The sequence below is a fragment of the Anguilla rostrata genome, chromosome 1 (assembly GCF_018555375.3).
Source record: "Anguilla rostrata isolate EN2019 chromosome 1, ASM1855537v3, whole genome shotgun sequence".
In the NCBI taxonomy this organism is placed as follows: domain Eukaryota; kingdom Metazoa; phylum Chordata; class Actinopteri; order Anguilliformes; family Anguillidae; genus Anguilla; species Anguilla rostrata.
The window spans coordinates 68,251,432-68,264,781 of record NC_057933.1 but is presented as its reverse complement, the minus strand read 5'-3'; the positions used below and the strand labels follow the sequence as shown (position 1 = coordinate 68,264,781).

The 13,350-nt window shown below is 39.1% G+C and overlaps 2 protein-coding genes and 1 long non-coding RNA gene across 9 annotated transcripts in view; 1 reads left to right on the top strand and 2 right to left on the bottom strand.

Annotated features, from left to right (window-relative positions):
- Positions 1-747: 747 nt before the first annotated feature.
- LOC135264174 (membrane-spanning 4-domains subfamily A member 4A-like) lies at positions 748-8,416 on the bottom strand. Of its 2 annotated transcripts, XM_064352896.1 has the most exons (7): positions 8,270-8,416; positions 7,594-7,704; positions 7,167-7,223; positions 5,482-5,643; positions 5,049-5,162; positions 3,640-3,717; positions 748-1,960 (listed from the first exon to the last, which is right to left on the bottom strand). In XM_064352896.1, exons 1-7 carry the CDS (start codon positions 8,414-8,416, stop codon positions 1,874-1,876), a joined length of 756 nt encoding a protein of 251 aa, XP_064208966.1. In that variant the 3' UTR covers positions 748-1,873. The 2 variants fall into 2 exon arrangements, with proteins under 2 accessions (XP_064208966.1, XP_064208974.1); XM_064352904.1 differs by lacking the exon at positions 7,594-7,704.
- The window catches only part of LOC135264106 (membrane-spanning 4-domains subfamily A member 4A-like), a 52,349-nt gene continuing 44,640 nt past the window's right edge, over positions 5,642-13,350 (bottom strand). For all 5 annotated transcript variants that reach the window (XM_064352792.1, XM_064352830.1, XM_064352847.1 and 2 more), the window contains one exon: positions 5,642-6,096. The gene's annotated coding sequence lies outside the window, so the exon portion shown is untranslated. The remainder of the gene's footprint in view (positions 6,097-13,350) is intronic.
- The window catches only part of LOC135264185 (uncharacterized), a 27,896-nt gene continuing 22,870 nt past the window's right edge, over positions 8,325-13,350 (top strand). For both annotated transcript variants that reach the window (XR_010332626.1, XR_010332624.1), the window contains exons 1-2: positions 8,325-8,445; positions 10,850-11,091. This is a non-coding gene — a long non-coding RNA (uncharacterized LOC135264185). The remainder of the gene's footprint in view (positions 8,446-10,849; positions 11,092-13,350) is intronic.

Genomic DNA, 13,350 nt, shown 5'->3' with positions numbered 1-13,350 from the left:
TCCATCCATCCATCCATCCATCCATTATCTAAACCTGCTGGTCAGGGTCACGGGGAATGCTGGAGCCTAACCCAGTATGTACTGGAGCAGGAATACAGGACAGGTCACCTATCTATCGCAGGGCACACACACACCATTTACTCACACACTCATACCTCTGGGCAATTTAGTCTCAAATTAACCTACCCGCATGTCTTTGGACTGTGGGAGGAAACCAGAGTACCAGGGAGGAAACCCACATGGACACAGGGAGAACATGCAAACTCCACACAGAAAGGCCCAGGCCGGGATTTGAACCCAGGACTTTCTTGCTCTGAGGCGAAAGTGCTGCCCACTGTTTACGATTACATACATCTGGGTTCCTTAACATACACGCACAATATAGCACCCCAAAAATACTTCCGATAAAAAAATTCACTCTGAGAAATATGTTGCTCAAGCTCCAATTCAACCACTTCTGTGTTACATTTTGCATTTTATCTCCCCTACTAATGTCAACGTCGTAAAAAGCAACTATTGAAGCAAGGCATGTACAGTCAATCTACATACACTGGTACGATCAACCAATGGGAAGGTGACACCTATGACATATTTGATTGACAGCCCCTCATTATCATATGGACAAAGAAATTTCAGAAAAAAAAATGTATATACAGTAATAAATTCAGCAAGAAATGAATACATATGGAAATAAATATTTACAGAAATTAAGGAATCAAGAAAGAAATAAATGTATTTAAAAATAAATATACATAGAAATAACCATTTATGTCAGATTTAATCTGCAGGACTGTAATTCCTACACGGTTCATCCCATATGCACATAAATACCCTCAAATTGGCAGTCTGCACTTTATTGATTTTCACCGCTTAATTTTGTCTTGTTCAATATTAGTTGCATCAAAATTTAGCTGGGGATTTCTTTGAATTTTAAAAGGTGATTTTTTCCCCCCCATTGGCCCTCCTCAACATGGCAATGAATCAGCTACATAATGTTTGCATGCGCCACATCATGGCTTGAAGACATGTACATTAATAGTGGTTTTATCGTTCAGAACTGTGTTCAAGGTTGGCTCTTTATTATGATTCTCATTTAAAGTGCTGCCCATAGGTCAAACAAACTGGAAAGGTAATTTGGGTGGGTTCGCAACTAGACCACTGAACTGCTGTTTCTTGTACTTGGATAACAAAAAGCACATTTTGAAATTTAAACATTTTATTTCCAGGTATAATCCAATCCAGTCCAAGTGCTGTACACTCAGAAATAGCAAAACCCTAAAAACAACACAATAAAAACACAAAGACCAGTTTAAAAGACAAAAGGACAACAAAAAAAAAAAAACAATAAGATCATAAGAAAAAAAAGAAAAAGAAGGGCAACTCTCATACTGAGTTAGCCAAGGAATAAAAATGCATTTTAAGACGGGATTTAAAAACAGGCAGTGTAGGGGCAGGCCTAACATGGAGAGGCAACTCGTTCTAGAGTTTGAGGGCTACCACTGCAAAAGTGGGATCTCCCCTGTAATGTGTATAATGTAATTTAATATAATGTGTCATTAATACTACTAATTACACATGAAGGGTGCTGTTTATTCCATGGCTACAGACCAAATGTAACCAAAACATATTTAGCCTTCTGAACTGTAAGGAGGCCCTGCTTTATATGATTGGTAACATACATAGCAATATTTTGTAAAATACATGATGCCGCTGATAAAAAATGTATACTGGATATGTTATGAAAGACACAAAACACAAAGTAGCTAATCTATTTCTGTTGTTTATAGGGAAAATCAAAAGATTATTTATTATCTTGAAAGTCTTTTTAGATTAAAAAAGAGAGGATCTATATGAACATGCCCACTGATGTCTTTCAAGGAAGGACTTCATCATATTGAGGAGGCTTGTCTGTTTGCATGCTGCCCATCACAGTTTGGCCCAAAACGGGTGAAACTGTTGTCTTTAGAAAGGAGAAAGAGAGGGAATGAAAAAGGTTAATACATAAAAGTCTAATTATCCTAATGCCAGCTACAAGTGCTTCTGCACGGCAACAGTTTGAGTTCAACTGTGAAGTGGAGAGGACAAACATGACTATTCCAGTACATTATACGTTCAGTCTGTATTTAGTAAGATACTTGCCTGTGCACTATTTCTGGTCTAAAATCTAAAATGACCATTTTAGGTACAGTACCAGTCAAGGAGGAGTATTGGTGTTCATGATCCCATCTATCTTAACAGGTGCTCCAGGACCTGTAGAATTTTTCATATTTAAAAATAAATAAAGACCACCCGCCATATTTCAAAATGCATGGGGTATATTCCTACGTCATTTTCACCACATGCAGTACCATATACACTCACCGGCCACTTAATTAGGTACACCTGTTCAACTGTTCGTTAACGCAAATATCTAATCAGCCAATCATGTGGCAGCATTTAGACATGTAGACATGGTCAAGATGATCTTCTGAAGTTCAAACCAAGCATCAGAATGGGGAAGAAAGGTGATTTAAGTGACTTTGAACATGGCATGGTTGTTGGTGCCAGATGGGCTGGTTTGAGTATTTCAGAAACTGCTGAGATTTTCACGCATAACCATCTCTAGGGTTTACAGAGAATGGTCCAAAAAAGAGAAAATATCCAGTGAGCGGCAGTTCTCTGGGCGAAAATGCCTTGTTGATGGCAGAGGTCAGAGGAGAATGGCCAGACTGGTTTGAGCTGAGAGAAAGGCAACAGTAACTCAAATAACCAGTCGTTACAACCGAGGTATGCAGAAGAGCATCTCTGAACGCACAACATGTCGAACCTTGAAGCAGATGGGCTACAGCAGCAGAAGACCACACCTGGTACTAGCAAGTACCTAATGTAGTGGCCGGTGGGTGTATTTCCAATGGAGGGTAGAAGGGTGAACCTGATGTAGGAATAAATTCCATGCATTTTGAAGTATGGTGGGTGGTCTTTATTTTTTTTTTAAATATGAAAAATTCTAGAGGTCCTGGAGCACCTGTTAAGATAGACGTCATAATGAATACCAATACGTACCAAGATATTTAAATAACAAAACAATGCACCCCCCCTTCACAATGAGCTTACAAGATTTCCATTTTCATTTAAAAATTAAACTTTTGAATGCAATTCACTTATGATTATCTGCTTATATAAGTACAGATATCATATAATAAAATATTAAGAGTTTATACTGTTTAAAGCATTTTTTATCATGAAAAAACTGGTTTAAGCAGGTGTGTCCAAACTTTTGACTGGTACTGTATATGTTTTTTATGTAGCATGACTTAGGTTTGCATTCAACGAGAGACCAGAAAATAACAGGATCATAACTGAAATCAAGCATCTTGCTGTCAACCTTTAACTTTGCTGTATTCTTTAGCATAATTTTATACTGATGCACTATCATAGGATGCTGACACAATCTCTGTACTTTTCAAGCATTACCATTCATGCACATCACATCTAGATATTAATGTGAAATGCTTGGGGAAAACACCCAGAGGAAGAGCAGTAGAATAGTCTTTAACCAAGGATAAAACAAGATAAAATCTGAGAAGGTCAATCACCCAAGCACAAGTTGTGAGATCCATTATCTGTAGTATACAGGTAGTGAGATAACAGAGTTATTACCTGATAAGTATTTGGTGTTGAGATGAGACGATTATCTGATATGACTTGACTGCTTGCGGGTGTTATATATACCACTTGCTATAAAAAAACAGAAGATTTTCATCAACACATTTTCATCATACATAGACTACTTAAGCTGCAGCAAAAGAAGTGTTTTTTTTAGATAAAGCTCACAATAGCAATGTCATACACTTCTGAATTAAGCTACAGGTAGTTGCCAAAAAGATGGGAGCACCAGTATGAAGTCATCTGTTAGGCCACTGTATACCACCAGAAGCTTGGATCAGACAGGAAGGAAATGCTGAAACATGGGACCAAGGTGATCACTCAGAATTATAAAGTAGTGACTGGCATTCACCTAGCATTCTATGGGGATTAGTGCAAACAAAGCAAGCCGGAAAAGTGTACCCCTCATCATTACGAAACTGCTAGATGGTAAATGGTCTGCATTTATATAGCGCTTTTATCCAAAGCGCTTTACAATTGATGCCTCTCATTCACCCACCAACAGTGAAAGGCTGCCATGCAAGGTACCAATCAGCTCGTTGGGAGCAATTAGGGGTCAGGTGTCTTGCTCAGGGAGACTGCGACACGCCCAGAGTGGGGGATCGAACTGGCAACCCTCCGACTGCCAGACAACCGCTCTTACCTCCTGAGCTATGTAGACCCCTTCACATTCGGTACCAAGCCCTCAGGCCAGTAGGTTTCTTTATGTGTGTGCCACACATGCATTTATCTGTTTGTCAGGGACATGTTATTATCATAAACAAAAACAATCTAAAATGAAAACTAGCCAAGAAATGTATATGTCTGCAAACTGAAACAAAAAAAAAGATATATATATATGTATATATATATATATATAAAACATGCTTGTAACAAAAAACTAAAATGAAATAAAAAATTTTACCCACAAAATAAAATGAAATAATGACAAATTTCAGATCACTTCAATTTATAATGTTTCTAATGCAAAACATGGGTTTTTTCCTGCCTCTTGTTCTAGGTAGGCAGTCATGGCCACTAGATGCCGATATGCTGCCTTACGCATACACATTATCGTCACTCTATCTTCAATCCTTTAGTCAGCGTTGGAGCTTTGAGTTTAACAAACACTGAACACAGAGGACTTAAAACTAAACTAAATTGAGTAAATAAAAAAACAAAGGGTCCTATAGTAGGATTATTATAGTTTTGTCTTTAAAGGTGCACTCTGAGGTGTCACTATTTACCCTCTGCCTATTCCTCTGGTGCCATTGCACCTGAATATGTAGTGATTATCCTAGTTTTTCCACCGTTTGAGCCACTAAATTTATTTTCATTCACAAGTGCTGTCTGTAACCACCATTCAACAGTCTAATGGGTCACGCTGCTGTACAAGCCAGCCCTGGTTGTAATGTAGATCTCACCTCTGTGGAGCAGTCACACACTGCTTTGCATGCAAATGCTGACACACAGATGGAGATGATGAACTCCAGGATGGAGAAAACCAACAGCACTCCTTTAATCCCATGTGACCTGGTCTGTGAAAAGGGAAACAGAACATATCAGTGGCAGTCAATCACTCACTCCTACATTTACATTCTGCAGACTTGGACTTTTGCATAATAAACACTTAAGACTTGTTAAAATATTTTCAGTATGATTGTCAGTAGCTAAATCTTTATTTCATTTATGGAGCCCATGTGATCAAGAATGAGTTCAATTACAAGTTAGAAGGGTTCTCTCCTAATGACATCAGCTGAGTCATAGTCATATAACACATTAAGTTGTTGGATGTCCAGACTATTCAGATACACCTACTTAGATCATGTTAAAAAATAAACAATGTGACTGTTTTACCTCAAGAATATGCCAAAGCCTTTGGCAAGAGTAGGAGGCATATGAATTGTCACTGCCAGAGCAGGAATATCTCATTTCAACAACAAAGTCCAGGGAGAACAGGATTATCGCAAGGCCAGCAGTTATGGTGCTGATGATATTCATTCCAAGTGCTCCTCTCACCTGCAGAAAAGTCCAGGATATCATATAATGCACATATATCATTTTAAACAGACGGGTGACAAATTAAAGGAAAAACCACAATAAAGTGTCTAAGTAAGGTGTTGGGCCACCATGAGCCGCCAGAGCAGCTTTAATGCGCCAACTGAAATTTATTCAGTTGTGTCCTATTTTAAGAAAATCGTTTTGCAATTTGTGGTTTCATAATCTTTATGAGATTAGGTTGCTGCAGGTACAGAAATCAATGCTGTTATGCTGGATACGTCGCCGCTTGCCAACAGCGTAGCAGTAGCACATAGTAAAAACACGGCCATTCAAGAGTTAGAACAATACAGACACAGGTGGTTGGCTAATGACACACCCAGCGCTGGCTCATGTGGCTCTAAAATATCTGACCTGTAACCCAAACAGCTGTTTCCTCCAAGCAGCTTTTCGGTATAGGAACAGATGTTGTGTCTCCCCATTGCTCTAGACTGCACCCAGCTCATGTGCAGCAGCTTATCTTTACAAGGTACAACTTGGGGAAGTTTGAGTAAAAGCACAGGCTAAATCCGGTTTTTATACAAATACAACTAATTTTGTTGGTTGAACAAATACAGATACAAATACAAATAGTGACATCTCCCTCAACCCCTACTATGGGTCAGAGACATCAAGCAGTCGTGGCATGCAAAGGATATGCAACAAAGTATCAAACATGATGGGATGCAAATTTCGCGTAGTCCTTTTAATTGACCAACGGCGCCCATTAATTGATTAATGACTAACTGATGAGCTTAAAATGTACTATATGGGCAATAACAAGAATGACTTAGAATAGGCCTACCAATTATATCAGAGAGGTTTTATTAAGACATTCTCATACAATCATTAAAACAGGATTTGTATTGTGTATTAAAGTCATAACGGCAAGAAACAAAATTAAACTAACGCGGATTCCCGGACTGAGAAATCTGTACATGAGAGGAGGGACCACTGACACTTTTATTACAGGCTGGCTGAACTGCCACTGCGATGTGACAAAATATATTGCTTACTGTACACGGTCTTAAAATAGTAGGCCTCTTTATGTGCCGCAAAGAAAAAGGTCAGTGCAACAAGTCTGTTCATAGGCTATATTTTTGAAGGCTGTAACACATAGCCGTAGCATGATCAACATAACCTATAAGCATCTGTATCCACTCAAAAAATAATAATTTTTAGTTCAGAAAAAAAAACTTCCACTAGCACTGAGCACTGTGTTTCAGCTTCTTTTACTTTGTTTCAGTAATATTTAGAGTAATTCAGACTCTTGGAAAACAAACTCCCAAGGGTTACCTTTCGAAAGAAGGATAGACTTCCTGAGTGATTACATGGGGCTAAATAAGCTGGCAGTACATTTTAACCACATGTGAATGGTTTGATTACAAATCTAAAATTGTGGACTACACATTTCTTCATCTCAAACTTTATGCAGCTCACAACATATAAAGCAGTTCTACTGAAATCTGTCAGTAAGTATCTGAATGTCAGTGATCAGAACTCACCAGGCATTTGTTGAGTTTGTTGTTAGCGGCAACACTCAAAGCTCCTGAGGAAATGTACTGAGGAAACCAAAAAAAGGGAAATTAACTCATTTGAGTTAAGAACTCCTTGTTTTTAGTCCACAAACAGACACACTGTCCCAGAAAGTGTATTTGAACAAGTTAGTTTAGAAAGACACTACTAACAGCAAAACATACTCTTTACATGCTTTAGGACGTACTTTAATCCGGTCACAATTTCTGGAATCTAAATTGGCATTCAATCCAGTCATGAAGTGTAAAACAGCAGCTACATCAAGCTGAGAACCTGGGACTGAAGAGCAATCATCTAATAGAGGATCAGTGTTTTGTCAACATCCTTTATAACTAATAACCTAATTCAGATTAGCAAAGATTTTTAAGCAGGACGATTGGTAATGGAAGAACTTACAATAAGTGCTCCCCAGAAAACAATCCCAGAGTAAACACCAATGCTGTCAGCATAGACGGCCATTGTGATGCCAAATAATATGTTCAGCACTCCAATCATTATTTGCACTGTCTGTAAAAGACAAAAAACAACAAAAATGTTACCAGCTTGTGTCTGTGTTTAGATAATTGCAAGGCACTGAATTTTACAGCAGTGTATCCTTACGCAAATGTCTTTCAGAGCTTTTCCACTGACATTCTGGATGTAGCTGACATTTCCTGCATTGCTAACAGACTATAAGCCAACTAATCTATCTAATTGAGAGCAGTTTGGTGAGTGTGGCTCACCATGTTTGCATTCAATCTATGGTCTGCTGTTGTGGTGAGTTCTTGTAACTGCCTTGATGACACAACAACAAAGTGTGGCAATTATAAACTATAAACTGCATACATACATGCTCCCACAATGATTCGAAAACTGTGTGCTTCCTCCCAATCAAGCACAGTTCCCATACACACAGGTGTTCACCTACTATTGAAACTGTATAGAGTGCCGTCTATAGTGAGTGTGTGAGTTAACAGTGCAGGTTAAGTGCAATGGCCACAACACAGGGTACTGCTGCAGCAATGACTTTGCTTGCAGGTCCCTCTCCAGAGGGAGAGAATGGCTAAATGCAAGAGTAGGACAATGATCTTACCCCCAGTGCCTTTGGATCTCCTTTCAGAAACTTTCCCAACGCAGAGGAAACATGTGAGGTAGTGCAGAAAGCTGGTGCAGTAGGACCACTTTGCTGAGGGTACACCTGGGTGACGACCACAAATCCACTAGCTGCTGAGCTGGCCATTTTACAAGTAGTGCCCTCTGTGGGAAGAGGTGGATAAAGGAAGTGGAGGTATAGTTTTACATTACATGATCATATCCAATTTTAATTTCACATTGTGAACCAAGGGGCCTACCACATGCTGGAACAGCTGCTGCAGAATGGGGAACTGACACCACATAGTGCTTGTAGCCCCCCTGCGGTGGAGGTAATGACCCGCAGCTGTGCCAAGGTGCCAGACCCTCCCAGTCCCTTGTGCACAACCACAGCTAACCTGATCACACCGGGCACACAAAATGACCTTGTGCAAGCACAGTAAGAGGATCACATCGTAACACACCTACCTACGCATGTCTGCATGCTCCCTACCAGAGACAGAGAGAAATGAAATGTGTGCCCTACTAATCGACAGAATTAAAGTCGTAAGCCCTTGGGTCAACTGCCATATTGCATGACCTCACGAGTCAGCACCTTATAAATAAAATGCTTTATTTCTGCATAAATTCCCAAATGACCCTGTATGTGTTACTTTCAACATTCCACATTATCTTCCACTTTCCTTCTGTATCTCCAGATCTCTCACACCAGACACCTCCAATTTTAAGATCAAATATATAGATGACACTAGTGTATTAACAACCTCCTTGCATACAGTGGAGGCATAATGCCAAATGTTTGTGCATTGTAAACCAGGCATGAGGTGTTGACCTCTCATTGAGTGAAAACCTTGGACGGCGTCAGCCCGGCACCTGGATGATCCCTCTACGCTCCCATAGAACATTACTGACAACTAGCATGCATTCCCAGTGTTTATAGGCAGTATTTTTTAGGCATTTTTTAGGCCAGGTATTTTAGGCAGATGACACCAGGGGCTGTTTTTGCTGTTTTTTCTTCTAGTTTTCTTTTTCCCACCATACCAAAGCATTGGTATATATAGTTTTTTTCTTTTTTTGGCGCTAAAGTAACCTCTCCACCTAATAAGCCTGGACTGCTGTGCCCTTGGGCCTCCGAGTGGTCACACTGCTCCAGAACTATGTGTCTATGCCTTGAAATAGTGACGGGTTCAAGTTTGAGTATTTTGCTAAAAGCACCCCCTACAGGCCATATTACACTATAACACTGTGAACCTGAACATGCTTGTCTACAATATGACTGTCTATATTCCCTTGAAGTATCTTCACAATCGGCGTACATTTTTGGCTATGCACATATTTTGGGTGTGTTCAACTATTTTTTTTGAAGTTGAAATTACAGTCCTGTGTCCATCTGTTGAGATATCAAAATTGCCTTTGCAATTTAACACAGAGACATGCTGTAGATCCCACATGCCAAATTTGTTGACAATCGGGCATACATTCTACGAGAAGTATGAAAAAGTTTGTTTTTCAAAAAATAAAAAATAATGGCAGAAAATCTATATGGCAGACGGGGTTCTATAGTTCTATAGGGGTTCTATGATTCTATAAGGGTTCGATGACATAATTAGTTTAGAATGAAATGGTAGATAAGTTTTTAAAAAATGGGATGGCCGTAATAATTTTTTTCAATGTTGCAATTTTGCAGGTAGCTAGAGTGCCAGTTGCATGTCTGTCATGCATAATGAATCGGCAGCCATATCGAACATTCCTGTCAAATTCCGTGATTTTTTAAAATCTTTTTTTTGCCCTAATGTCACACGAGAGGGGCACCTGATCAGATCAAATGCCTGTCTGGTGTGACCTTAGCAAATATGAAGCATGTTATTTCTACCATGGGGGCACTATAGCAGCACAAGAGACCGTAACTTTTTTCATCCTAAGGGGCATCCTAATGGGGTACTTGCATGCAAAATGAAGCATGGAAATGTTTTATTAGGACGCCTATGGTAGAAAAAATAACATACTTAATTTTTTCCGTGATGTCACACCAGAGGGGCACTTGAGCTGATCAAATGCCACTCTGGTGTGACATTAGGGCAAAAATAAAACATAGAAGTGTCGAGGATAAAAAAAGGTTTAAAAAACAAGGGCACTTTAAGCGCTCACAGACAAGGGCAGGTGCGGTCGCCACCCCTGAACACCACCCTCCCGAAACGCAGAAAAATTGTCTTTGGACACATGTTGCACCTCATATTATGAAAGCTAACATTTGTCTCGAAGCGTGGTGTTGTCACCGAACGTTAAAATTATAACATTTGAACGTATAAAAAGTAGAAAATTTGGAATTCAAACTTCCTTCCCCGCCGGGAAGGAAATGTTTTCTAAAATAGATATCGTCGGGGATAATACTCATGCCATTTCTTCATCAACAAAATCAAACGTGTAAATTACGCTCCATTACTTTGAGTGTTCTTCATCATTATAATACAAAAACGACTCCTCAAAAAATACACACAATCGTGTCCACAAACTAAACATCAAATTGAAAACAATGTCTAAGGAGTAATTAAGCTTCTTAGCCTACCTTTTCACAAACGAGCCTAGAAATGTTTAAGATGTAAGCTTCTTACTGTTAAAATGATCACGAAACCTCGCAGTAGGCTAAACAGGAGCCATAGACCCTCCTCTTCCAGGAAAACGTTTCAGATCACCCCCATAGCTCACGTAATAATTTCACATTTATTATCGGTGGCCTTGATATGTAGTGCAAGTTGAGTTTCCGTTGGGGACCGCGAACTGTACATACTGTTCCAAAGAGAACACGCCTCTTCAACAAATCTAGTAAATCGATCTGCACAGAAAACAAAGCGAATAAACAGCCTAATTAAAGAGTAATTTCACTTTTAGGTTTCTGGTATTATTTCAGTTTTTACCATGTTTTATATGGGCCCAAACAGTTTTGGCGTGCGAAGAATATTTAATCTCATGATCGTTCGTAGACCGAAAAGGCAATGTCGGCTATTTTATCCGATAAACCAGACATATATCTTCCATACGAGTGTTGCACTCCTCTTTGCCCTTATTTATGAAGTATATAATTCGGAGACATTTTTTAAGACCTGTCCGCATTACAGTGAAAATTTAAGTAACAGCAGTTGTGCAGCGACTATTATAGGCTACCTCTATAAGAGGCCCGGATCAGACAGGACGCGTTTTAGCAGCTGGGGGCGGCTTTTCGTAATTGTTGTCAATGAGAGTGAAGCTTTTTGCTCGCAGCTTTTGCGTTGCTGTGCGCCTCGCGTTTTTGCAGAAGCGCCCTGACCGCCTCGAGTTGAAAGAACTTCAACTCAGAGTAGAAAAGCGCCCCGCGTCATTGGCGTTTTTTTCCCATTGTCCAATCGGATGTACAAAGGCCTACATTCCTAGATAATTTTTCAATTGAATACTTTTTTTTTCATTAGGCCTATATGATGTGTGCCTATATTAGCTGATTAAATTATTTAATTATTAAATAAAAATGGAAATCATGAACAGAATCTTGGTTTTATTCATAATTGACAGTGTTTTACATCGCAACATAATTTTTTTTTTACATTACAACATAAGTGTCTGTAAATACTTGAAAATGAAAACATGTTACAAAATACAAAATAAATTATTTCAATTTTTATTAAATACTTGAATGCAATTCACTTAACTGATGGTTATCAGTTTGTATAAGCACACATATCATATAATGAAATATTAATCATGAAAAAATTGTTTTAAGCAGGCATACTCAAACTTTTGACTTGCAAGTGTATTGCGATGGCAGGTATGCCATCCCGCCAAGTTACGCCTTGGCGGGGGCATGCCCCATACCTATACAGCACCGAGAGTTTGGCACTTTTCAGGGTTCCCCACAGAAATAACCACAACAGCCAAAGACACTCAGCCTTTAAAAACATTAAATTCTGTACATTCTGACCCCATTTCAACAAACAGATTTCATAAACAACTTCACATGTCCACACAATAAAGCCCCAAACTAAGGGGATTTTGCATTCTTCTTCTTCTTCTTCTTCTAAGTTATTGTATATTTGCTACGCACAATAAATACTGCATGTAAAATACATATTGTACATACATACATAGAGAACTTCTTTATCCCCATGGGGACATTTCCTTCGCAGAATGTTACATTCACATTTACGAACAGACATTTATACCAAGACACATACAATCATTCACGCAACAGAAAGGCTGGGCACCGAAATACATACATACCAATACAAATTGGACATATAGACGCCTATTCAATCAATTTTGACTGTGAGAAAGCCACCCACACATATGTTTGGCCTGTCCATGTACTGCATGCTTATACACACAGGGCCAAGTGACTTGAAAGAATTGAGGAAATATTGGGTAGCATTGCTTTGGAATACATCGTATTTCATTTTGGTGAGGCAAGATAGCCTATATTGTTTGTAGTACCGTAACTTGGCGTCATTTTGATATCAATACTTTTAATGGCAGGCGTGGGTTTTGGCAGTCTGAATGAATGAGTTATAGACGGTGTATGTCTTGTATGTGTGAGTAACGTGGCATTTTTGTACGTTGAAAACGTGTTTTTTATGAGATACAATTTTGCCTGATCACTTTAACAGTCAAAACTAGAGTTATGAAGAAAGGCTTGTGTGTGCGTGTGTGCGTGCAAAGCGAAGTGGTGCGAAAGCATGTGAACTAAGCGTTACACTGACTATTCTGGTACTCAAAATATTTTCCTAAGGTTGGAAGGTCTGCTACCGTGAAAACTGCCTGACTTGTTTACATTTTGGAAAGATGTGGCTAGTGGGTAAATCTATCAATGGAAACAGCGATAGATTTAGCCACTAGCCAGATCTGTCAAAAATGTAAACAAGTCAGGCAGTTGTCACGGTAGGGAAAGTTTTTATGACAACGTTACCTAGTAGGCACTAGGCAGTGAATTAAAGTTAAGTTAGCTCACTTTCAGCATCACTCTAGGCACCCTGCGAGACATATCTGTACGGACTGTAGCTTCAGTTACTAACGTTATGTTTAAGAAGCAGACTAGCTGTTAGATAATCTTTTTTTACC